At 45.1% G+C, this 27,302-nt stretch overlaps 1 protein-coding gene across 2 annotated transcripts in view; it reads left to right on the forward strand.

The window, feature by feature from the left end:
- Positions 1-17,894, forward strand: part of LOC118966067 (uncharacterized) — a 31,165-nt gene extending 13,271 nt beyond the window's left edge. Inside the window, exons 2-5 of one of the 2 annotated variants that reach the window (XM_090184549.1) lie at positions 6,779-6,971; positions 10,717-10,845; positions 16,730-16,933; positions 17,718-17,894. In XM_090184549.1, the coding sequence (XP_090040675.1) occupies positions 6,821-6,971; positions 10,717-10,845; positions 16,730-16,933; positions 17,718-17,788 (555 nt within the window). In that variant the 5' untranslated portion in view covers positions 6,779-6,820 and the 3' untranslated portion in view covers positions 17,789-17,894. Of the gene's footprint in view, positions 1-6,778; positions 6,972-9,269; positions 9,492-10,716; positions 10,846-16,729; positions 16,934-17,717 lie in introns of those variants that run through there. The other variant, XR_016483315.1, reaches the window with a different exon arrangement.
- Positions 17,895-27,302: the final 9,408 nt, after the last annotated feature.

Genomic DNA, 27,302 nt, shown 5'->3' on the forward strand with positions numbered 1-27,302 from the left:
ATAGCCAACACCCGCATGGCTGATGTTTTGGGCGTGTCTGAGGTGGAACTGCGTTGGAGCTGTCAAATCCGTGAGCAGCTGCTCTTGTTGTGACGCACTGATGTGCGGTTTGCGAACAAGTCGTTATTTTTGAACAACTCTTTCACTGATTTGAGAGTTTTTCTGAGTGACTCGTTCATTTTAGTTGTTCGTTTGACCTGATAGTGCTGGCCGCCGTGGGTCCTACAGCAGGATTAATACCGGCTCCTCTGGCTCAGCTTCTCCAGCCTCAGAGACGTGCTCCGACCATCAACTGTCTGTCGTAATAGGAGCAGGAAAATAGATTGTGAGCGTAGAGAAAAAAAATAAATGTTTAAGAGCTGATAGTTGATCGGATGGTGCAAGAATGAATACAATTGATAATTGAATGTTATGATGGACACAGCTTTGTAGGACCAAACATACATAGCCTTTGGTCAACAAACTCAAACTCAATAACTAATTGTTTGAGGGGCTACAGTTCTCAAACAACATTCTCAAACAACCGCAGTCAAGCAATGCATTCCGCCAAGAGTCGTTCACCATCTAGTCCGGTTGTGGTCACATCTAGGCCTTGCTTCAAATGTAGCAAGAAATAATCTTATTTATATGCCTATCAATCATGTACATTATTTGAAGCACAAATGACAGAGCCAATAGTTTTTGCATCATCATTCGCCGTACCTGTAACGGTTTTCTTCCGATGAAGGAGAGGGGGACCAAAATGCAGCGTCGTTTCTATTCATGGTTCTTTAATAAAGACTCTACAAATGAATAAACTAACAAAACAATAAACGTGAGAAAACCTAAAACAGCCCTATCTGCTGCAAACACAGAGACAGGAACAATCACCCACGAAACACTCAAAGAATATGGCTGCCTAAATATGGTTCCCAATCAGAGACAACGATAAACACCTGCCTCTGATTGAGAACCACTCCAGACAGCCATAGACTATACTAGAAAACCCCACTAAGCCACAATCCTAATACCTACAAAAACCCCAAGACAAAACACACCACATAATAAACCCATGTCACACCCTGGCCTAACCAAAATAATAAAGAAAACACAAAATACTAAGACCAGGGCGTGACAGAACCCCCCCCCCCCCCCCCCCCCAAGGTGCAGACTCCCGGCCGCACACCTAAACCCATAGGGGAGGGTCCGGGTGGGCGTCTGTCCACGGTGGCGGCTCCGGCGCGGGACGTGGACCCCAATCCAACAAAGTCTTAGTCCCCTTGTATCGCGTCCTTTGATTGGTGACCCTCGCCGCCGACCTTGGCCTAGTAACCCTCACCAAGGACCCCACTGGACTGAGGGGCAGCTCGGGACTGAGGGGCAGCTCGGGACTGAGGGGCAGCTCGGGACTGAGGGGAAGCTCGGGACTGAGGGGAAGCTCGGGACTGAGGGGAAGCTCGGGACTGAGGGGAAGCTCAGGCAGGTAAATGTCACTGGCAGATCCTGGCTGACTGGCAGTTCTGGCAGATCCTGGCTGACTGGCAGTTCTGGCTGACTGGCAGATCCTGGCTGAATGGCAGATCCTGGCTGAATGGCGGATCTGGAAGATCCTGGCTGACTGGCGGATCCATGCAAACTGGCGGCTCTGGCTGCTCCATGCTGACTGGCGGCTCTGGCTGCTCCATGCTGACTGGCGGCTCTGGCTGCTCCATGCTGACTGGCGGCTCTGGCTGCTCCATGCTGACTGGCGGCTCTGGCTGCTCCATGCTGACTGGCGGCTCTGGCTGCTCCATGCTGACTGGCGGCTCTGGCTGCTCCATGCTGACTGGCGGCTCTGGCTGCTCCATGCTGACAGGCGGCTCTGGCTGCTCCATGCTGACTGGCGGCTCTGGCTGCTCCATGCTGACTGGCGGCTCTGGCTGTGCCATGCAGACTGGCGGCTCTGGCTGCTCCATGCAGACTGGCAGCTCTGGCTGCTCCATGCAGACTGGCAGCTCCTTGCAGACTGGCAGCTCCTTGCAGACTGGCAGCTCCTTGCAGACTGGCAGTTCTGGCTGCTCTTTACAGACTGGCAGCTCCTTGCAGAATGGCAGCTCCTTGCAGACTGGCAGCTCCTTGCAGACTGGCAGTTCTGGCTGCTCTTTACAGACTGGCAGCTCTGGCAGCGCTGAACAGGCGGGAGACTCCGGCAGCACTGTAGAGGAGGAAGGCTCTGGCAGCGCTAAACGGGCGGGAGACTCCGGCAGCGCTGGAGAGGAGGAAGGCTCTGGCAGCGCTGAACAGGCGGGAGACTCCGGCAGCACTGGAGAAGAGGAAGGCTCTGGCAGCGCTGGACAGGCAAAGTGCACTGTAGGCCTGGTGCGTGGTGCTGGCACTGGTGGTACTGGGCTGAGGACACGCACAGGAAGCCTGGTGTGGGGAGCTGCCACCGGAGGGCTGATGCGTGGAGGTGGTACTGGATAGACCGGACCGTGCAGGCGCACTGGAGCTCTTGAGCACCGAGCCTGCCCAACCTTACCTGGTTGAATACTCCCGGTCGCCCTGCCAGTGCGGCGAGGTGCAATAGCCCGCACTGGGCTATGCAGGCGAACCGGAGACACCGAGCGCAAGGCTGGTGCCATGTAAGCCGGCCCAAGGAGACGCACTGGAGACCAGATGCGTAGAGCCGGCTTCATGACACTTGGCTCGATGCTTACTCTAGCCCGGCCGATACGCGGAGCTGGTATGTACCGCACCGGGCTATGCAACCGCACTGGAGACACCGTGCGCACTACAGCATAACACGGTGCCTGCCCGGTCTCTCTAGCCCCCCGGTAAAGCACAGGAAGTTTGCGCAGGTCTCCTACCTGGCGTAGCCATACTCCCTGTGAGCCCCCCCCCCAATACATTTTTGGGGCTGACTCTCGGGCTTCCATCCGCATCGCCGTGCTGCCTCCTCATACCAGCGCCTCTCCGCTTTCGCCGCCTCCAGTTTCTCCAGGCTGTGCCCAGGGTCCTTTTCCATCCAATATCTCCTCCCATGTCCAGAAATCCGGATTTCGCTGCTCCTGCTTCCGCTGCCTGTCACCACGCCGCTTGGTCCTGTTGTGGTGGGTGTTTCTGTAACGGTTTTCTTCCGATGAAGGAGAGGCGGACCAAAATGCAACGTGGTTTCTATTCATGGTTCTTTAATAAAGACTCTACACATGAATAAACTAACAAAACAACAAACGTGAGAAACCCTAAAACAGCCCTATCTGGTGCAAACACAGAGACAGGAACAATCACCCACAAAACACTCAAAGAATATGGCTGCCTAAATATGGTTCCCAATCAGAGACAACGATAAACACCTGCCTCTGATTGAGAACCACACCAGACAGCCATAGACTATACTAGAAAACCCCACTAAGCCACAATCCTAATACCTACAAAAACCCCAAGACAAAACACACCACATAATAAACCCATGTCACACCCTGGCCTAACCAAAATAATAAAGAAAACACAAAATACTAAGACCAGGGCGTGACAGTATACAGTATACTGCATACTCTGGGCATTACTGACTCAAATGAATGAAATTAGTCGAAAGATTTGTTCTTTTGACTGAAGAAGTCGAAAAGATCAGATTCAGTAAGAAGAGATGAACTTCCCAGCGTCACGAAGCCAGCCACACTTGTCCAACCCGCGCTAGAAGTTCAGAACTATAAAGTTTAGGCTATATAGAAATAATGGAGCTATTTATTTTACAAGAGACAAAATTGACAAATTCTACAGCACAATGGCAGAGACATGTCTGAAGTGAAAAACTACTAATGACTCAATAATTCATGCCTTTGAGGAATGTTACAAAATTAAAAAGTTATGGGCGGAGTTGGAAAGATGGAAGTCAGAGGTACTGCAATGTAAATGTACTTTTAATTCATCTTCCTGTATATTTCAAGACATGACAGACAAGGGTGCAGTAGATACCCGATGGGTTGAACAATACTCTTCTCATCAATTATCTTAAAAAAATGTATACTCAAAAACTGGAAATCAGCCAATCTTCCGTCGTTCACACAATGGAAAGGCTAAATTCTTTATTGTCTATAAATTTAAAGAGTGTGGGCGATGGAGAGAAACAAAATGGTGCAGTTTGAGGCCATGTGGCAGAAAGTGATAAGGGTGCTGGAGATATTGGTGGGGGCTAGTGGGTCTAGGCAGGTGTGATGTAGTGATGTTTGTATGATGTAGTCGTTTGTATGTGTATGTTTTGTATTGTTTATCAAATATAAAATAAAATCTTCTAATACGTTTTTTTTTAAATAATGACCTCGAAATTGAAAATCATTCAACCAAATAATGAGGATTTCAATCAGCCTAATCGTTAGATTACATCGCACATCCTAGTGTTCGAACAAGGCTGAATGGGATTCCTCTTAATGCAACTCTGTGCAGCCAATGCCAATGTCCACTTTAGGTATAATGCTGTGAGTAGCTTGTGAATTTGACAGCTCTAACGCAGTTCCACCTCCGACACAGTCAAAACATCAGCCACACGGATGTCGGAGAAAGCTGAGCTGATTGAATCGGGCCCTGAATCACAGGCTGACAATTGGCACTGCTGCCCATCCCCCATAATAACAGGCAGGCAGGCAGGCAAGCTGGCTGGAATTTGAAGATTTCTCAGAGGGCAAGCAGGATAAATTCTAGAAGGATAAATTTCACCTGTCCTTGTGTCGCCCCCAGGTGTCACCCCCAGATGTCACTCATCTTCCCCACCTATCCTCTGGGTATTTATACCTGTGTTTTCTGTATGTCTGGGCCAGTTCGTCTTGTTTGTCAAGCTTACCAGCATTTGTTCTTTCAGCTCTGATCTTTTCCAGCCTCTATTTTTTTCGTCCTCCTGGTTTTTGACCCTTGCCCTGTACCTTCCCGCCTGACCACTCTGCCTGTCCCTGTCCCTTACCCTGAGCCTGCCTGCCGTCCTGTACCTTTGCCCCACCTCTGGATTATTGACCTCTACCTATCCTGACCCTGAGCCTGCCTGCCGTCCGGTACCTTTGCTCAGTCTCTGGATTATCGACCCCTGCCTGCCTTGACCTGTCATATCCCTGCCCCTGTTGTTACAATAAACATTGTTATTTCACACAGTCTGCACATGTGTCTCACCTTGATACCTGATAGTACAAACTGGCCATGGCTGACCCAGCAGACTTGGACCAGCTCCGCAATGCCATCTCCTCCCAAGGATTCACCACTGGTAGGCACGAGGAGTTGCTTCGTGGTCTGATGGAAGGGTTCAAGGCTGTGGACGAACGTCACAACCTAGCCTTGGATGCATTGCGGGAGCAATTCCGGGGGTTGCCTACTAGGCAGCCTACCACGACCGTAACCTCCCTGCCCCTCTGTAACCGAGCTGGTAGCAGCGGCGTCACCCCGGTTTCCCGGGAACCCCTCTTACCTCCCCCGGAACGCTATGATGGAGATTCCAGAACCTCCCGGGCTTTTCTCTCCCAGTGCTCCCTTGTTTTCAGGCTACAGCCTTCTTCGTTCCCCTCGGACCGCTCTAAGATAGAGTACATTATTACGCTGATGTCCGGGAGGGCACTCGCCTGGGCCATAGCGGTGTGGGAGCAACAATCCGCTGTCTGCCTCAGTCTGGAGATATTCGTGGTGGAGGTGAGAACGTTTTTCGAGGCTCCGGTGTCCGGGAGAGAGGCTGCCCAGAAGTTACTCCAGCTTCGGCAGGACACCCTCAGTGTGGCAGACTATGTGGTGGATTTCCGCACACTAGCAACGGAGGGTACCAGGAACCCGGAAGCGCTGTTCGACATATTCCTGCACGGATTATCGGAGGAGGTAAAGGGTGAGCTGGCAGCCCAAGAATTACCAATGGATCTGAGCTTACCCGAGTCCCTCCAAGAGCCTCCGGAGACTGCCGATTCACCTCTTCCTGAGCAGATGCAGCTCGGTAGGGCTAGACTGTCTCCAGCCGAACACGTACACAGACTTGAGACCCAGTTTTGTCTGTATTGCGGTACTGCCGGTCATTTTGTGTCTACCTGTCCCTTCAAGAGACCTAGCTCATTTGTTGAAGTGAGTACACTGGTGGGTCTTATTGTACTTCTCCCCTTACTCGCCCCCCTCTCCATGCCACCAGTCCAAGTCTCTCCAGGTACTCATCACCTCGAGGGCCGATGGACGTTACCCTGGCATCCGAGTTGGGCATCCACACTCAACCCCACATTCCCATGGCTGTTAGAGCGCTGGATGGGTCTTTATAGGCCGGGTCACCCACCAAACCACCCTTGTCAACCTACGAATGTCAGGGAACCACAGTGAAATGATCTAATTCCTTCTGGTTGAGTCTCCTCAGGTTCCTGTGGAATTGGGATTCTATTGACTTCAGTGACACAATCCCTCCATTGACTGGGCTACTGGTGCCATTGTGGGCTGGAGCCCGTCCTGCCACACTCATTGCCTGAAGTCAGCTCTGCCTGCCCCGGGACGTCTTCCTGGGGGCTTGGAAATTGCCACGGACCTCTCCGCCAGCTCCGCAGAGTCCCAGGACCTCCAGGAGGGGTTCAGTAAGGCTCGGGCCACTTCGCTTCCGTAGCACCGACCGGTATCCAAGAAGGTCAAGCCTGAGGCGCTGACACACCGCTATAGTGCCACGGCTACACCCCCGGAGGCCGAGACCTTTCCCCCCGCTCCAAGATCATTAGCCCCTCTGCTGTCCGTCCTCTGTTGCCACGAACCCTCCATATTTGTTGACCTTTTCTGTGTCTAGAGTCAAAACCATGTCTGACTGCCCCTTGTCTTCTGTTTCTAGGCCCATCCCTTCCCCTGTGTCATCGATGGCCAGCCAGCGTACATGATGAGACGTCTCCTGAGGGTTCGACCACGAGGCAGGGGTTTCCCGTACCTGGTTGATGGTCCGGAGGAGAAGTGCTTGGTTCCCGCTAAAAACATCTTGGACCCGGCCCTCATCGCCGACTTTCACCGCCGGCACCCCAGTCAACCAGGTACCCGCCCAGGTGGAACGCCAGGTGGCGTCCCTAGAGGGGAAGGGGGGGAGGGGTACTGTCACGCCCTGATCTGTTTCACCTGTCCTTGTGCTTGTCTCCACCCCCCCAGGTGTCGCCCATCTTCCCTAATTATCCTCTGGGTATTTATACCTGTGTTGGCTGTCTGGGTCAGTTTTTCTTGTTTGTCAAGCTTACAAGCATTTGTCCTGTCAGGTCCTGTCTTTTCCCAGCCTATCTTTTTCTCATCCACCTGGTTTTTGACCCTTGCCTGTCCTGACTCTGTACCCGCCCACCTGACCACTCTGCCTATCCTGACCCTGAGCCTGCCTGACGTCCGGTACCTTTGCTCCTACTCTGGATTATCCACCCCTGCCTGCCTTGACCTGTCATTTCCCTGCCACTGTTACAATAAACATTGTTACTTCACAGTCTGCATTTGTGTCTTACCTTGATACCTGATAAAAAAAAGTCCCCTAGGACGCATGCTGCTGTTGGTTTTCGTATGATAATTTAAATTCCCATTCCATTGTCGATATCGTGATACTTTGGATGCATTTTAATTGCAATATATTGACAATTGCATCTGGGTATTTCCATAAGTGAGGGAAAGGTGAGGAGGACTGATCAATAACTTTGATTAGTTGGTTATTTAATTGATTTAATTTAATTGGTTATTTAAATTCCATAACATTGTGCAAACAGCAGACTGTTTGTGTTCCACATTTACCAGCTAGAATGAGGCTGTCTAGGGTTTAGTTTTAGACTGAATTGAGCTCCATGATCTTTTCTTCAGTTATCAGCCTCTACTCTTTCATTGGACAAACAGTTGCTGAAGATACTGTGCTCACAGGCACACAGACGCACACACGCAAGCACGAGCATATGCACACACACATACATAAACACACACACACTTCAGGAATCCACGATTACGTTAGTTCCCAGTAAGTGAAGATCTCATCCTGCTGTCATTGGCTGGCGGATGGGTGAGGTCTGCTGCAGAAACAGGCAGAGAGGGAGGGGGCTCCCCTGCGTGTACACACTCACTCACTCACACACACGCACACACACACACACACACACACACACACACACACACACACACACACACACACACACACACACACACACACACACACACACACACACACACACACACACACACACACACACACACGACTCACAGAGCGCTTGGGATTCCCTCTCATCACTCACAGCAATGGTGTTCAGTTACACCTCCCCTGAATTATTGACAAGAGAACCACCTCCACTATACTCACAATATTTCCAGGGCGTGTAAATGTTTTATTAAGCAAAGTAATATCTGACATTTCTGGGCATCTCACCTACATGAGATCCTATGCAGCTGCAATCAGGGAAGTGAGACTCCACCGTTGTTAAAAATATCACCCAGTTTCGGGTATACCTCACCACGTTATGTATAGCTATGCTTTCCCAGGGTAACATGGCCTAAGCATGGACAGCTGTTCACTGTAAGCGTTAGGTCAGGTTTCAGTACAGTGCAGTGGCTCAGCTTGGCTCTCCACACAGGGAGAGATTACATCTTTGGCTGCATGAGACGGGGGAGCAGCTGCTCTGCCTTACAACATGCAGGGTGACTCCAAACCAGGCATTACCGGGGGCCCCCAGGGGTTTGAATGGAGATCCACACGACACACACAACTACGTTCTACATGATCTGAAACTGTGAAGCCAGAAATAAAATCTGGGTTGCCATCACATCATTGAATTGCTATCGTGACTTTGATGACTGTATTTGATATTTATTGAATTCTGACATCTAGCCTATCATATTGTCACGACTTCCTCCGAAGTTGGTGCCTCTCCTTGTTCGGGCGTTGTTCGGTGGTCGACGTCACCGGCTTTCTAGCCTCCACTGATCTACATTTCTTTTTCCATTTGTTTTGTCTGTATTGTACACACCTTGTTCCCATTACGTTTTCATTATTTCCCTATTTAACCCTCTGGAGCCACCATGGTTTTGTGCGTGTTTATTGTTGTCAGTTGTCTCGTTTATGTGATTCTGGATTTTCGTTCTCCTTGTTGGAAAATTATTTTTGAGTAAAGTACTATTATTACTCATCTCTGTGTCCAGCGCCTGACTCTGCCTTACCCACACCACCTAGACTCTGACACATATCAACACATGGCATCATTAGCCAAGAATTTCTAGCACATGACATCAGTATCTATTTCCAATCGTATTACATGTCCAGTTTTGCATGCATCTTATTGAATGTGCTTGTCAGACCAAAACAGTTTATTTTGGTCTTTACCCATAATGCTGAGTGAAGAGAATATCTCCAATCTATTTTCCCTTACTGGGAAACCAGACTTACTAATAATAATGTGATTAACATGAATGAGAGAGTTCCTTATATGGTTTTGAAGAGGAGGCACCAAGCGAGCCAGGAATTTTGTGGTCAGAGCAGAGCCAGCAGCAACCCCAGGCCTGTGGAGGTGGGGGGATGCTCGACTGGAATGACAGGAATGAGGGTGAGTGGCATGAGTGACTCGTGGATCCTGTGGGCTTTGACAAGATCACGTGGAACAATAATATGGTGTCAAATCAACCTTTAAAGTACATTACATTTGAGATGGCACTGTTGAGAAAGATGAAACATAATTAAGCTAGCAAACATGGAGTCGTACTCTCGCAATTGCAATATTTCACTATAATTTAATTACAGGTGAAAAATCATAGCCAGTTAACATGACCATCACTAGTTAACCCAGCCACAAAGTAATAAGTATTATGTCTTTCTACGATGTCTTTACTGAACCGTAACCTTATCCACACTGCTAACCTTATTCCTAACCCTGATCTTAAATGATCACCAAAAGCACATTTTTGTTTTCATAAATTTTCACGATACAGACTAATTTTGACTTTGTAGCTGTGATATCTAGTGGAAACCGACTTTTGATGGTGAAGTAGGGATGATGGCTGACGATAAAAAGGAAACATTAAGCTCTATAGTTTTTCAGTAGAGAACCAAAACCAACTAATCATCAAGCTAGATTTCAATATTGAAATTAAAGTAGGAAGTTATTTGGTATTCTGTTATTAAAGCAGGCAAGAGTCAGCTAGCAGCTAGCTAGAAATCTCACTATCTAGCTAGTTATTACATTTTTTATTTAACTAGGCAAGTAAGTTAAGAACAAATTCTTATTTACAATAATGACGGCCTGCTGGGGAATAGTGGGTTAACTGCCTTGTTCAGGGGCAGAATGACAAACCTTGTCAGCTCAGGGATTCGATCCAGGAACCTTTTAGTTACTGGCCCAATGCTCTAACCACTAGGCTAACTGCCACCGCAAAGCTAGCTAACGTTAACGTTTAACCACATATAAAAGTTACCAGTATCTTTGGTTTAACCAAGAGCATCGTCTCTAGCTTGGTAAGTTAATGAGGGTTCAGTAGAGAAGGAGGACTTGGAAGGCCAGCATAACTGGGAGGGAGTGGCAGAGAAGGGAGAGGTAGGGTGAGAACAGGCAGGGAAGGCCCTCTCTGTGGATGAGATGGGCCTCAGGGGGAGCCAAAAGAGATCAAACTCCAAACTAAATAGCCAATATTGTAAACCGCTAACTGCATTTTATTTGGGATACAGTCTATTTGAAATACAGATGTAATTCATTTGACCCTGGCAGTTTTTGTGCAGTTACAATAAAATAGAATGACCTCTAACCGTCTTCTCTCTCTTCATCTCTCTCCATGCAGGCCCACTTTCACTATGTGCTGGGGAAGTTGTTCTATGCTTAGCTGACAGAGACAGGAGATACAAGAGCCCACTGTGTTCCAAGGACCTTGGCTCTCCTCTATGCACAGCACTCTGGGGAATTCCTGCAGGTAACCATGACTTCTACGAATCACCCCGTTACTTAGTCATTAGTGGTGCTGAGAGTTCCTCTAATTGCTTTGACGCTGTGTGGAGGCATTGTTATTTGGACATTTGTCATGTAGAGACATGTTATATGTTATTGACTTTGACCAACTGCTGTCTATTTGGTTGAAAGATGGTTCTATACAGAGGATGGTTCTATACTTAATGTGTAGAAGTAGGTAAGGGATAAAGTGAAAACCTATAGGACGATTGCTCTCCACAACGAGGGCTGGGAATGAAATGACAGCAGGCTGCTCAATGTTGGTATGGATTGGTAAAGCTTGCATTAGTCCAACATAGTAGGTTATTACTTATTTGACTAATTGATTATCCATAGTTGCCTCTTTTGAAACAGCAGCAGTCTTCAAACGGACCTTGAATGCAACACTAACATATCATTTGTTTAAACTCCCATTGTACTCTGTCTATGGCATTTCCAGTAACACTTTACTTGACACTCAGTGTGATAACACATTATGACACAGTCATATCATGTCATAATATGTCATAACAGCTGACATGACCTGGCATAACCTGTCATAATATGGTCATAACACTGTCAGGACACATATATTTAGACCTGTTGTGACATATATTGTGTTATTTTATGGCTTTTTATGACACCTACATAAGAGTGTCAAAACCCACAAAACCACCACACAGGGAAAAACATTCCATTACACTATAGCCTAGGTGTCTTTTACATTTTTTAGGTGTCTTTTAATTTTTTTTATTGACCATGTTAAATTATCATTGTAATTGCGCACACATTGATGTCAGACATGAACCTACCCCAATGCTCTGTTGCTGACGACTTGGATGAATGCAGGAGCAGATTTCAGGAGCAGGACAAGACACCCTCTTTTTGACTGATGACTGATATCAGGGCATGTACGTGATAGGGCTATCTGGCTTATATGATCATGATGGGCATAATGCTTCTTGACAGTGTCATGAAGTGTATTTTTTTTAAGTGGAATTGACAGCATTTTAACTACTTTGAAGATCTGAAACAAACAGTCAACAATATCAATAGCTACAAAACCAACTTTAAAAAATGTGTTATAAATATATATATATATATATATATATATATATATATATATATATATCTTACCTTTATTTAACTAGGCAAGTCAGTTAAGAACAAAGTCTTATTTTCAATGCCGGCCTAGGAACAGTGGGTTAACTGTCTGTTCAGGGGCAGAACGACAGATTTGTACCTTATTTCACCCAACATTGCATGATGTACACAAAGGCGTTGTTGGCAGAATAGATGGATGCAGTTCAAGGCGTGATTAATATAATTCACCAATACATTTCTTGGTAGTCCAAAAAATATTGTTATCAGGTTGTAAATCAAAGCTGGCATGGTACGTGGTTTCCTGCTTCAATTCGGGATGCACTGTTTCAGTTTCAATTATTCAATATTTTGGAAAAAACTAACAAATGTAGGACTGTGAATATCAATACAATCAAATAATCAAGGGGAATGATCACAAGTCAGTCATAACGTGGCTAATAGGCTACCGTATCTATTTATGTAGCATGCTTCAAACACGGAGCCTAACCTTAGCTAGATAGCTAGCTAGCTGCTAGGAGAATGTAATGTCATTGGAGTAGGTGAGTCACTGACTTATTACCCTCATATTATTTTTAAGTGGCTATACACAGCTAGAGATGCAGGTGTCATTTGGTTAGCTAGCAAGAACATGAACGACTGTTATCCAGTTTGCAAATTCACTCTGGCTATCTACTTCAATTTCAGAGCAGTCACGTCGGAGTCTGCCAGAGCGCAGAAAAACAGATTAATTTATGAACGCACAACACCCGCTTAATATGACCAGTGTCAGCAAATGTTGGCCAAATAGTTTGTCACAAACGCTCTAGATAACATGTAAACAACCTAACCAGCTCTGCTAGGGTGAGTGAAATGGTCAGATTGAGTTCTCTAATTTGTTTCTGGAAGTAGCAAGCTAGCAAGCTAACCAACTTTAACCAGTTAGCTTGGGTGCTTGGTTGGGACAAGTAGGCTTCAATTCCCCCGTCGTTTATCAGTGCAATTTTGAAAGCCAAACTACCTGAAAAAGTTTGAGAAGGTTTATCTAAAGTTCCTTCATTAGATTTTAGCTCATCTTGCTCTCGCTAGCATTAGTTGTTGACCTTGTTGTTGTTGATGTGCATAACTGAGGGAGAGAGCGCCTACCTTTTCATGGTTGTTTGATCAGTAGGACTGTAAAGTTCCCAAATTTAAGAGGACTCCCGTGGTATTTACATGTTTGCACAAATCCATTCAGGTGTATTTTGTGGCTTTTGGCGAATGCGTTCTAATGTACTAAAGTCATGCTGATGCCCCAAAAGCCTGTAAACACACAGTAAGGTCCAAAGTGAATGATGGCAGGCCCGTATGGCAAATGGCTTATTTGCATAAAGGCCTATTCTAGCTCTGATTGGCTATGTTGCACTGTCTGCGTAGACTCCTGGACGAGAAACATTTTAATTAGGTTTTAAAAGGATTTAAGAAACAAACTTTCAAATGAAAGGAAACTTCTTGGCAGGGAAAACATGAATTTGAATAAATGTGGGTTTTGCCACTATTATGTAGGTGTCATAATCAGCCATAAAAGAATGCAATATAAGTCACAACAGGTGTAAATGTGTGGCCATGATAGTGTTATGACAAGTTATGTCAGATGTTATGATGTATTATGACATGGGTGTCAAATAAGGGTCATTTCCTGATATCAGCACTGCACTGTGTGTGTAGAGAACATATGTCTGACAAGGTGGAATCAGGCTTCTACTTCATCGCCCTGGACCACTACACCTACGAGGCAGAGGACGCCAAATTTGGACCTGTGAGTCCACTTTGACCTTGATATAACTTTCTTCCGCGGCTTTTGGTGTTCCCTAACTCATCTTGTGCCTTACACAACTCAGCACATATGTATCCCTCCACCTTCCTCAGTGGAGTCCTGACAAGGGGTATCAAACTCCAATGTCTATGTACATGTTGTGTTGGTTTAGTTACCGGACCAGTGGGAGGAGTTGTTGATGATAGTGATGCACCCTAGTGTGATCTCAACAAACAGTCACTGTGCCAACACCCTGCCTGATGACCACAACCAGATGCTATTCCTCCACCCTGGATCACTGTAAAGACACACCTAGTCTCTCTCTCTGTGTATGTTTGTTGCGCGTGAGAGAGTGAGTAATAGGTCTGTATATGCAAGTGTGTGTGTGTAGTGTAGGATATATACGTTTTGTGTATATGAGTCTACTCTGAGTCTGTATACACCCTGTATTACATGCCTGTGTTTTGTTTGCACACACTTTTCTTGTGCGTGATTTAGTGCAGCGATTTGTGGCATCCCTCTCTCTCATTCTCTCTCTCAGATATTTGGTGCTCCCAGACTAGTGTTTTCGAGGCAGGGATCAATTCACATTTTATTTGTCACATGCTTCGTAAACAACAAGTGTAGACTAACAGTGAAATGTTTACTTATGGGTCCTTTTCCAACGATGCAGAGTAAACAAAAACAAAAAAAACATTGAAATAGTGGAATAGGAATAAATACACAGTGAATGAGGAGTGAAAATGATCTGGCTGTATAGGATGGACTACACTGTTATTCTGAGCTTGCCCTTTTACTCATCACTCAGTGATGTCCAGTCCCCATACGCACTCATTGACTCTGTTAGTTCCCACACACCCACACCTAGACACAACTGAGACTTTTGAGAAAATTATGTATTGATGACTCTTGAATAAAATTTAGAGCTACAGCCTTCTGTACAGTATCTTTCTGTGCTCTCTATAGATTGCACTGATTCCCCACTGTAGTGTTTTGGACATTTTTACACAGGGACACTCAAAGTCAATCTTAAATGAATGATCCTTTATTTGTCAGTGCCATGGAGAGGTTCAAACCAACTCAATGCACCTTAGTACACATGTCAATGTTCATGTTCTGCTTGGGCAGTCCCAGCAGTTGGCTATAAACGGACAAGTTATATTTGCATGATTTAGCATAATTAATTAATCATTACCATTTTATTTCATCCATGTGACCGACCAATACGGGTTCATAACAGACCATTATCTCACGAGGCTTCTTCTCTAAGCTGAGACCTTGAAACAAAGATATCTTTCGTTCTCAAAACAAGGTCTGGGCGTACTGCCAAATTGCAGCTACTGATAGTGAGGATTCGTTCAGTCAGCCACTTGAATGAACACAGATATTGGTTTATAGAACAGCACATGAATAGAACACAGAAATTAGTTACAAGAAAAGCACAAACATTAAAATTCCCATTACAGTAGGAACCTGGATATCTTCACTGGTTCTGAGGGAGGCGAATTGGCCACCAATCGTGCCTGGGACATGTTCCAGCATTACCGCTGTCTGGAGAACAGCCAGAGCATAGTCAAGACCCACTCCACATACACCCTAAAGACTCTGGCAAGTGTGCTAGTCCAGTGTCACTTTGATTACGTCTGCACATCATGGTTCACCAGCAGCCCCAAACGTCTAAAGAATATGCTACCACCCCTCATACTCATCTGAGGTTGAGCATTTTTCATCTATCTCTGTAATGTGTCTGTATCTATGTAATTGTGTATATATTTATGTTTAAAATAGGGATCACAATGGAAATAGGTCCCCAAATGTATTGTGCAATCCCGGTTACTTAACAAAAATTATATATATTTATTTTTAACTGACAAATAAAATCAATCAAACTGTGCAGCAGCAAATTAATTGATGAATCGAAAGGCATGTCTGTTACAAAACACCAAAAAGTTGAATGACATTCGGAGATTGTCAAGCCAAGCCTTCGATACTGGGTAAGCCTACAAGGTAGGGAGGGATGTATTTTCTATTTGTCGAGATTGACATGATCTATTTATGGTGGTGTTGAAAACGGAAACCATGATATTGAAGTGCCCGAAGTCGGTATCTTTTTTTACTGGTTGTGTCGTGCATTGGCACATAAGCCTGTTGTTGGAAAATTTGTTGCATGCATTTTATAAATTATAAATAACCTCAAAATGTAGAAAATCTGATTTCCCCTTAGCTGATTATTGTCTGCAGCCAGCTCTGATCATAGTGTAATGAAAGAGGCAGGGAGAATGAGCTGTGCTTGTCGGCGAACCCTCAACTTTCTGGCCTGTAGTCCTGCGTGACATCGACTGTGCCACAAAAGCATGCTGAAGTGGCAATGTCGATATCCAAATTTATAAACACAGAGTTATTGTTATTTGTGGTTGTAAACCTTATTTTGAGTTCATTCTATGAGGGGGAGGGTGTTCAATTTATTTTACAGTACAAGGGGATTATTTTAATGACACCTTGAGGTGGACCATCCCTAAGGAAGGTTTCTTATGGCTTAATAATACTGATGAATGGCGTGGGTCGAAGACTTACACCTCTGCTTAGTCCCACATAGTGACTTCTGCCATAACATATTGAGATAAACGTGCAACAGCTCTGTGTCAAGTTTTCAGACAACACAACAGTAGTAGGCTTGATTACCAACAATGATGAGACAGCCTAGAGGGAGGAGGTGAGAGCTTTCGGAGTGTGGTGTCAGGAAAATAACCTCTCACTCAACGTCAACAAAACAAAGGAGATGATTGTGGACTTCAGGAAACAGCAGAGGGAGCACCTCCCTATCCACATCAACAGGACTGCAGTGGAGAAGGTGGAAAGTTTTAAGTTCCTCGGTGTACACATCACTAAGAAACTGAAATTGTCCACCCACACAGACAGTGTGGTAAAGAAGGTGCAATGTCAGGAGGATTAAGAAATGTGGCTTGTCACCTAAAACCCTCACAAACTTTTACAGATGCACAATTGAGAGCATCCTGTCGGGCTGAATCACCGCCTGGTACGGCAACTGCACCACCGACAATGGCAGAGCTCTCCAGAGGGTGGTGGGGTCTGCACAACGCATCACCGGGAGCAAACTACCTGCCCTCTAGGACACCTACAGCAAGGCCAAAAAGATCATCAAGGACAACAACCACCCTGCTACCATCCAGAAGGCGAGGTCAGTACAGGTGCATCAAAGCTAGGACCGAGAGACTGAAAAACAGCTTCTATCTCAAGGCCATCAGACTGTTAAACAGCCATACAGACTTCAAATCATTGGCCACTTTAATAAATGGAACACTTGTCACTTTAATAATGTCACTTTATATAATGTTTACATATTTTGCATTACTCATCTCATATGTATATACTGTATTCTATACTATCTATTGCATCTTAACCTATGCCACTCCATATATTTATATATTATTATTCCATTCCTTTCCTTAGATTTGTGTGTATTAGGTATTTGTTGTGGAATTGTTAGATATTACTTGTTAGATATTGCTGCACTGTCGTAACTAGAAGAACAAGCATTTCGCTACACTCGCAAAAACATCTGCTAACCATGTGTATGTGACCAATAACATTTGATTTGATTTGATTCTCTTTCCTTTCATCCTTCTAAACCCCCTATCAAAGGAGACCTCCTCCAATAGGTTTTGAAAGGGATGTAGAAAGGAAGTGAGGAGTTGAGCTGAGATCATTTGGGACCAAGCGCATGAATATTTGGTTAAATGATACATGGGAATGATACAGGCCCCATATGGCTCAGTTGGTAGCGCATGGGTGTTGCAATGCCAGGGTTGTGGGTTTGATTCCCAAGTGGGACCTGTATGAAAATGTATGCACTCACTACTGTTAGTTGCTCTGGATAAGAGTGTCTGCTAAATTACTAAAATGTAATTAATGTGTTGTGTGTTTGCACGTATGTCTTTGTTCTACTTGTGCTCTTTCAACAGATGGCTCTGGCTTGCTGATAACGTCTGATCTGATGAGAATCCATATGGGTTTTGACTCCTGTACTCAATAAAATGTCCAATGCCAAGTTGAAATCATTTGTCACTGTAATTTGAAAGACAATGGTAGTTATCAATCAGACAATTAAAATGAATCTAAATAAAAAAATATGAAGCAAATCTGTTTGACATTGCTTTGTCCTCAGTCCTCCTTTGAATGTTGTGTGTACCATTATGACATGTTAACATGAGTTTAGCTGGTTAATCATATTCATGTCAGTTTACAGTCTATTATTTGGCCCTGGTTATGTACTGTTAATGTAGCAGGTCCTCCCCTTTCTGTCTCCATATAATTCTTAACCCCCCTGTGTCGCGTGTGTGTGTGCCCTTGGGCTTGATAAATACCCTAAGCATTGAATCTTGCCTCAATTCCTGCACTCGCTTAACTAGCCAACTAGTCCTTCATTTTTTTCAATGTTATCAGCTTTATGACATTATTATGTGTGTACCCTACATGTTATTCCCAACAATGGAGTCATTATGTTTAACTATATTAAATGATGGCCATGACCAAGTGTATGATGAATGAACTTGTTAAATCACAGCCACATTATGCCCATACTCCAAAGTATGTGGACTCCCCTTCAAATGAGTGGACTTGGCTTTTTCAACCACCCCTCAATCAATCAATCAATCAATCAAATGTATTTATAAAGCCCTTCTTACATCAGTTGATGACACAAAGTGCTGTACAGAAACCCAGCCTAAAACCCCAAACAGCAAGCAATGCAGCTATAGAAGCACGGCGGCTAGGAAAAACTCCCTAGAAAGGCCGGAACCTAGGAAGAAACCTAGAGAGGAACCAGGCTATGAGGGGTGGCCAGTCCTCTTCTGGTTGTGCAGGGTGGAGATTATTAGAGAACATGGCCAAGATGTTCAAATGTTCATAGTTGACCAGCAGGGTCAGATAATAATAATCACAGTGTTTGTAGAGGGTGCAACAGGTCAGCACCTCAGGAGTAAATGTCAGTTGGCTTTTCATAGCTGATCATTCAGAGTATCTCTGCCGTACCTGCTGTCTCTAGAGAGTTGAAAACAACAGTCTGGGACAAGATAGCAGGTCAGGGTTCCATAGCCGCAGGCAGAACCGTTGAAACTGGAGCAGCAGCACGACCAGGTGGACTGGGGACAGCAAGGAGTCATCAGGCCAGGTAGTCCTGAGGCATGGTCCTAGGGCTCAGGTCCTCAGAGAGAAAGAGAGAGAGAGAATTAGAGAGAGTATCCTTAAATTCACACAGGACATCGGATAAGACAGGAGAAATACTCCAGATATAACAGACTGACCCTAGCCCCCGACACATAAACTATTGCAGCATAAATACTGGAGGCTGAGACAGGAGGGGTCGGGAGACACTGTGGGCCCGTCCGACGATACCCCAGGGCCAAACAGGCAGGATATAACCCCATCCACTTTACCAAAGCACTTTTCGATACTGCACGGTACTGTCTTTCCAAGCTAGTCGGAAGACTAGTTTAGTGTAGCGCAATTTCTGTTCCAATTTTCTGGAAGCTTGATTCAGGGCTCGGGTATTTTCTGTATACCAGGTAGCTTTTTATGACAAAGGTTTTAGTTTTTAGGGGTGTGACTGCATCTAGGGTATTACGCAAGGTTCATTTGAGTTCCTCAGTTAGGTGGTTAACTGTTTTTTGTACTCTGACATCCTTGGGTCGGTGGAGTGAGTCTGGAAGGGCATCTAGGAATCTTTGGGTTGTCCGAGAATTTATAACACAGCTTTTGATGATTCTTGGTTGGGGTCTGAGCAGATTATTTGTTGCAATTGCAAACATAATAAAATGGTGGTCCAATAGTCCAGGATTATGAGGAAAAACATTAAGATCCACAACATTTTGGAGTGGGTCTGTGGACTTTTCCATGTGAATATTAAAATCACCAAAAATTGGAATATTGTCTGCCATGACTACAAGATCCAATAGGAATTCAGGGAACTCAGTGAGGAATGCTGTATATGGCCCAGGAGGCCTGTAAACTGTAGCTATAAAAAGTGATTCCGACGAAAACGCAGTCGGTGTGGTTTTTGTACATTTAAATTTGCTATCGTAAATGTTAGCAAACCTCCACCTTTGCGGGATGCGCAGGGGATACGGTCACTAGTGTAACCATGAGGAGAGGCCTCATTTAACACAGTAAATTCATCAGGCTTAAGCCATGTTTCAGTCAGGCCCATCACATCAAGATTATGATCAGTCATTGACCATATCTGCCTTGGAAGTGAGGGATCTAACATTAAGTAGCCCTATTTTGAGATGTGAGATATCACAATCTCTTTCAATAATGACAGGAATGGAGGAGGTCTTTATTCCAGTGAGATTGCTAAGGCGAACACCGCCATGTTTAGTTTTGCCCAACCTAGGTCGAGGTACAGACACGGTCTCAATGGGGATAGCTGAGCTGACTACACTGACTGTGCTAGTGGCAGACTCCACTAAGCTGGCAGGCTGGCTAACAGCCTGCTGCCTGGCCTGGACCCTATCTCATTGTGGAGCTAGGGGAGTTAGAGCCCTGTCTATGTTCGTAGATAAGATGAGAGCACCCCTCCAGCTAGGATGGAGTCAGTCACTCCTCAGCAGGCCAGGCTTGGTCCTGTTTGTGGGTGAGTCCCAGAAAGAGGGCCAGTTATCTACAAATTCTATCTTTTGGGAGGGGCAGAAAACAGTTTTCAACCGGTGATTGAGTTGTGAGACCCCAGTCAGATAAAGCGACCGGAGTGAAAAAGTTAAAAGAAAAAAAGTCGAGCCAGGGACAAAATACTAAAAAGTCAAAACCGTAAGTTTGGCAGGTAGCAAAGTAAGTTTTGCAACTAACCGCATAGCAACATGTAAACAAGTCTACAAGTTGTGACTGGAAATTATGCAAAACCAGTTGCTGACAGGTGTACAAAATTGAGCACATAGCACAAAATCGAACACATAGCCAAAATCGAGCACATAGCCATGCATTGGCAGTAGAATTGCCCGTACTGAAGAGCTCAGTAACTTTCAACAGTGCACCGTCATAGGATGCCACCTTTCCAACAAGTCAGTTTGTCAAATCTCTGCCCTGCTAGGGCTGCCCCGGTCAACTGTAAGTGCTGTTATTGTGAAGTGGAAACATCTAGGAGCAACAACGGCTCAGCCGCGAAGCGGTAGGCCACAGAATCTCACAGAAGAGAACCGCGAGGGCTGAATCGCTTAGCAACATTCAGCATCGAGTTCCAAACTCGTAACATCAGCACAATAACTGTTCGTCAGGAGCTTCATGATCACCATGCACACAAGCCTAAGATCACCATGCGCAATGCCAAGCGTCGGCTGGAGTGGTGTAAAGCTTGCCGCCATTGGACTCACACTTGATGACTCACACTTCACCATTTTGCAGTCTGACGTACAAATCTGGGTTGGGTGGATGCCAGGAGAATGATACCTGCCCAAATGCATAGTGCCAACTGTAAAGTTTGGTGGAGGAGGAATAGTGGTCTGGGGCTGTTTTTCATGGTTCAGACTCATTAGTTTCAGTGAAGGGAAATCTTAACGCTACAGCATACAATGACATTCATTCTAGACGATTCTGCACTTCCAACTTCGTGGCAACAGTTTGGGGATGGCCCTTTCCTGTTTCAGCATGACAATGACAAAGCAAGGCCCAAATGGTTTGTCGAGATCGGTGTGGAAGAACTTGACTGGTCTTCACAGAGCCCTGACCTCAACAGCATCGAACACCTTTGTAAAGAATTGGAACGCTGACTGTGAGCCAGGCCTAATCGCCCAACATCAGTGCCCGACCTCACTAATACTCTTGTGGCTGAATGGAAGCAAGTCCCTGCAGCAATGTTCCAACATCTAGTGGAAAACCTTCCCAGAAGAGTGGAGGCAGTTGTAGCAGCAAAGGGGGGACCAAGTCCATATTAATGCCCATGACTTTGGAATGAGATGTTCGAAAAGCAGGTGTACGCATACTTTTGGTCATGTAGTGTACATTGGGGTTAACTAGCTCATATCAAGCAAACACACACCAGACACTTTGTGGAAAGGTGAAGAAAGACAATTGTCTAGAGCCGACTGTCAGCTTTTCATCTTACAGACGAACGTTGCTACCTAACAAGTAATTAAATAAATTACTTTAGCAAGTAGATTCCACTTAGCTCAAGGTATAGTATAGCTATTTCATTTATTTCCCAATTACTTTGCTTATGTATCAAGTTGAAGCTGGGTTTCCCAAGTCATTCGGTGCTACCTGTTCAAGCTTAACAAGTTAACAAGCTAAACAGACGGCTCTGAATCTCTGAAACGCATCTGTTTGACACCAAGAATACTCAGCCAATCACACGACCCAACACTGGACTGATCAAGGGCAAGCATTTGTTAGTTTTTCCATCACCCCAGTGAAAGTGAAAGTAAGGTTTATAGACACGCACCCCCCACCAGCCTGAAATCCAATCGAGAAAAAACATAAATTGAAACCTAAAGATGCCCAGACTTGAGAGAGAGCAAATTGAGATATTGAGAGTGAAAACTTGACAAAGACATTTAACTATTGTTGGTGGACAACTTGATGCTTTCAAATGTATTGTTTCCGTGTTTGAACCATGGTTCTTTGCTTACGGTTCTACATTTTGTGATTAAGACATTTTGCTTTTTGATTTGCAGCGATGATGTTCTGCTCGCCCAAAGTCACACGTGCCAGCTCTCAAGTTTGGCCTGTCTGCTATCTGACACCTCCTCTGCTCTCTCCACTGGCCTGTCTGCTCTCTCCACTGGCCTGTCTGCTCTCTGACACATCCTCTGCTCTCTCCACTGGCCTGTCTGCTCTCTCCACTGGCCTGTCTGCTATCTGACACATCCTCTGCTCTCTCCACTGGCCTGTCTGCTCTCTCCACTGGCCTGTTTGCTCTCTCCACTAGCCTGTCTGCTCTCTCCACCGGCCTGTCTGCTCTCTGACACATCCTCTGCTCTCTCCACTGGCCTGTCTGCTCTCTCCACTGGCCTGTCTGCTATCTGACACATCCTCTGCTCTCTCCACTGGCCTGTCTGCTCTCTCCACTGGCCTGCTTGCTCTCTCCACTGGCCTGTCTGCTCTCTCCACCGGCCTGTCTGCTCGCTATACACATCCTCTGCTCTCGCCACTGGCCTGTCTGCTCGCTGGACACTCTCTGCTCTCTCCACTGGCCTGTCTGCTCGCTGGACACATCCTGTCTGTCTGCTCTCTCAACCAAATGTCTGTGCTCTCGACTTGTCTGTGTGCTAGCCGCATCATCCTCTGCTTGCAGGACCCATCCTCTGCGCTCTCGACTTCGTGTTTGCTTGCTCAATGATGTCTAATCTCGCTTGACAGCGCCATCTTGCTCGCAATAGACTTTAGAGGCTGATTTGATGCGATAGAACTAAGGAACATTTAGTCTGGCACTGATTTGCTGCTTTAGTCCTGTGATGTGCTGATCAAATGACGACAGCCATCAGACCACCAAGCAAGTAGAAAAACACAGGAATAAATAACGGAATGGCTGCATTTTAAACACTGGATTTAGTGTGTTGAGTCCCTTGAACTTTGAACACAAAATCGAGCACACAGAGTAACTGGTGGCATTGAGGTCCTTTCCTGAGTTAGCAGGAGGTCAATCAGTTCAAACGATGTGATGACAACTGTGCCCCACACGCCTATGTACCTTAACACCGGTTTCCATGGTAACCTCATTCCCCTGCACCTGCCAACAGGATTCTCCAACTACATTCCATGGCTACAAAATCATGTGAAGGGCACTTCCCATTAACCCTCTCGTGAGGAGCCTCATGTTCCCATTTCTCACATGACTAATCTGGGGAATTAGAACTGCTGCTGCTGTTGATATATCTACAAACCATTATCCTCTCACTAAAAACAAACATCCTGATCCTACACAATACTAGAGAGTAACACTTAACCTCAGCCCACAGTCATACCATACGCATACAAACAGTCATATTAAATCCTTTAGACTCAAATCAAACACGACGCCACAATAATTGTATTTGAAAATGAGCTGAGCTGAGCAGGGTTTAAATGACCGGGGTGTGTCTCCCCCTCCTCTCCCTGGATCAGCTCCGTAACAGCAGGACCAGCTGCCTCTATCAGGAAGACCAGGACTCTGTAGCTAGGGTATTAACGACAAGGGCTGGGTCCCAAATGGCAGCCGGTTCCCTATGCTCCTGCCTGCCCCACTGTAACTTACCCACTCCTTTGCTCCATAGATCTGACACCAGGTTTAACGCCATGCATCATTTCTAATTCAATTACAATTAAATTACAGGGCTATGAGTGAGACCTGTTCTCCGTCCACCCTGGGATCTCCTGATGGGTCCATGTTGGGACAGGCAGGGCTGGAGAGATAAGTGGCGATAGCGGACTGTATGCCAAATACACAGAGAATTCCACCTTTGTAAGATGTAGTCACATATCATGGCAAATGGCATGAATGCACTTACTCTTTTCCAAATTTCAATTAGATAAGGAACACATGTGTTTGAGTGTGGAGATGTTACTGTAGACCTGGGTTGTCTATGAAGCGTGTTAGGCTGTGGTAGGACTTGACCAGGTGTTGCTGGGTGAACAGGCCTGCATTGTGACGGGAGGATGATAGTGAACCCGTTGAGCTTTGGGCTGATTGGTGAACATAGAGAAGATGAGCAGGTTCAAATGGACAAACACAACAGTAGTAGACGCATGGCTAATTACATGAGCGTACAAAGGGCACGTCTTAATGTCGTTATTGCCATTCTGCACACCTGTAAATGTAATCCCTGCTGATATCAGAGGCAGAGACAGAGGTGCCACTCTGTCAAACACATCAGCAAGAGATTACACATTCTACAGCCTTTCTGAGATTGTTCTCATACCCAGAAAAATTTTCTTCATACGGATTCCAGTCATAGCTGCGGGAAGATGTTAAGGGGTCGGTATGATTGCTGAGAATTGTTTGTTGAAGCGCTATAGACTGCTATATCGGTCCACTAATACAGGACTAGTAAAGGCCCAGAAAAAAAGTATTTTTCCAACAATTGTTTACAGACAGATTATTTAACTTATAATTCACAGTATCACAATTCCAGTGGGTCAGAAGTTTACACACACTAAGTTGACTGTGCCTTTAAACAGTTTGGAAAATTCCAGAAAATGATGTCATAGCTTTAGAAGCTTCTGATAGGCTAATTGACATCATTTGAGTCTATTGGAGGTGTACATGTGGATGTATTTCAAGGCCTACCTTCAAACTCAGTGCCTCTTTGCTTGACATCATGTTAAAATCAAAAGAAATCAGCCAAGACCTCTGAAAAAAATTGTAGACCTCCACAAGTCTGCTTCATCCTTGGGAGCAATTTCCAAACGAATGAAAGGTACCACGTTCATCTGTACAAACAATAGTACGCAAGTATAAACACCATGGGACCACGCAGCCGTCATACCGCTCAGGAAGGAGAAACATTCTGTCTCCTAGAGATGAACGTACTTTGGTGGGAAAAGTGCAAATCAATCCCAGAACAACAGGAAAGGACCTTGTGAATATGCTGGAGGTAACAGGTACAAAAGTATCTATATCCACAGCAAGGATGAAGCCACTGCTCTAAAACCGCCATAAAAAAGCTAGACTACGGTTCGCAACTGCACATGGGGACAAAGATTGCACTTTTTGGAGAAAAAAGGGGGAGGCTTGCAACCCGAAGAACACCATCCGAGAACACAATCCCAATGTTTGGAGGAAAAAGGGGGAGGCTTGCAATTAGAAGAACACCATCCCAACCTTGAAGCACTGGGGTGGCAGCATCATTTTGTGGGGGTGCTTTGCTGCAGGAGGGACTGGTGCACTTCACAAAATAGATGGCATCATGAGGCAGGACAATTATGTGGATATATTGAAGCAACATCTCAAGACATCAGTCAGGAAGTTAAAGTTAGCAAATATAAATGTGAGGTTTGTACAGTACAGTCTATCACCCCAACACTCTAAGCCACACACAGTCTCAACACTTCCAATGTACCAAACGGATTGAGAGCCCAACATTGTGTACAACACATCCACATGATTAGTGTGGAATGAGAGTGTGTACAGACTGTGATACCCTGAGGCTCATCTGACACGTAGCACAGGAAAGGCCTCTTCAAGGGCCTTTTTGTGTGTCTCTCCTATCCCCGCTCCCAGCCCCCTACTACCCCCACCTCTACAGCCCCCAGGGTGACCAGCATGGACCTGTGTGGTTAATGGAGTCCAGAGGTTTATGGGGTCTGTTCTGTTCAGCCCAGACACCCGTACAAAAAAATATGTTGAATTTCCAGTTTCACATGTGAAATCGCATTTTCATATGTGAAGTAGCTGTTTCCACATGTTGAGCTTAAATTTCACATGTGAAACCATATTTTCACATGTATTATATTTAAAGTTCACATGTTAACACCACCTTTTGACATTAGGAAAATAACATGTTTTCAACTCACATGTGAATTGCAGTTTTACATGTGAAAATTGCAGTTTTCACATCTTAAAAACTTTCACGTGAGAATCGAATGGGCAGTTTTCACATGTGGAATTGCAATGTGAAAAACAATCACATGTTAAAATAAAATGCAATTTGCTAATTCATATTTGAAAAACATTAAAGTGAGTGTTTTTCACATGAAATTGTAATTCCACGTGTGAAAGGGAGTTTTTTTTACATGTGATTGTTTTTCACATGTGAACTTGCAATTCCACATGTGAAAAACTGCCCATCCGATTCTCACGTGAAAGTTTTGATTGAAACGCTATTAGCGTGTTCCCCGCTAACTAGCTAGCCATTTCACACCGGTTACACAAAGCATTAACTCAAACGTACTTATAGCAAAACAAAATATTGCAATATTTTTTTATGTGAGAGAAAATGAATTGTAAATGGGTGTAAAAAAAAATATATAATTCAGTGAACACATTTTTTTTTATCATAACGCAATCAAATAAAACGCCTGCCTCTTTTCTGTCATTTTCCCTATATACAGTATGGTTACGTTACCATGACCTTTGCTTTCGCTGCCTTTTGTCCAGTTGCAAATTTTTGGCAGATTTATTCCACCAACATAGCACACTGCATCCCACTGCTGGTTTGTAGCCATCCCCCCCCCCCCCCACTGGAGTATACCCGTTGCTTCCTGTTCGTTACAACATCGCAACACCGCATGATTACTACTGCAGGACCACACTATGGCGGAAGACTGAAGACTGGGAGCCCCTCACAGTCTAACACAATCATCATTAGTTTGCCAACCAGACAAACGTATACATCATGGGTGTATGTTTTATACATGCACACAAATAAATACTTAACAGATACTCTTATTAATTCATACCCAATTATTAAATGATGAATTAATGAGAGGCAGCTACAAACGTACTGTATTTATCACATGCTGTTATTAAATATATTTGATTACAGGAGATAAGCAAATTGGTTTTAATGCTCTGTGGGAGTAGTTTGTGTGTTAGTAATTCTGATAAATGTCGAATATTATTCCCAACATACAGCATATAC

The sequence above is a fragment of the Oncorhynchus mykiss genome, chromosome 9, assembly GCF_057628025.1.
Source record: "Oncorhynchus mykiss isolate SJ-2025 chromosome 9, ASM5762802v1, whole genome shotgun sequence".
Lineage (NCBI taxonomy): Eukaryota > Metazoa > Chordata > Actinopteri > Salmoniformes > Salmonidae > Oncorhynchus > Oncorhynchus mykiss.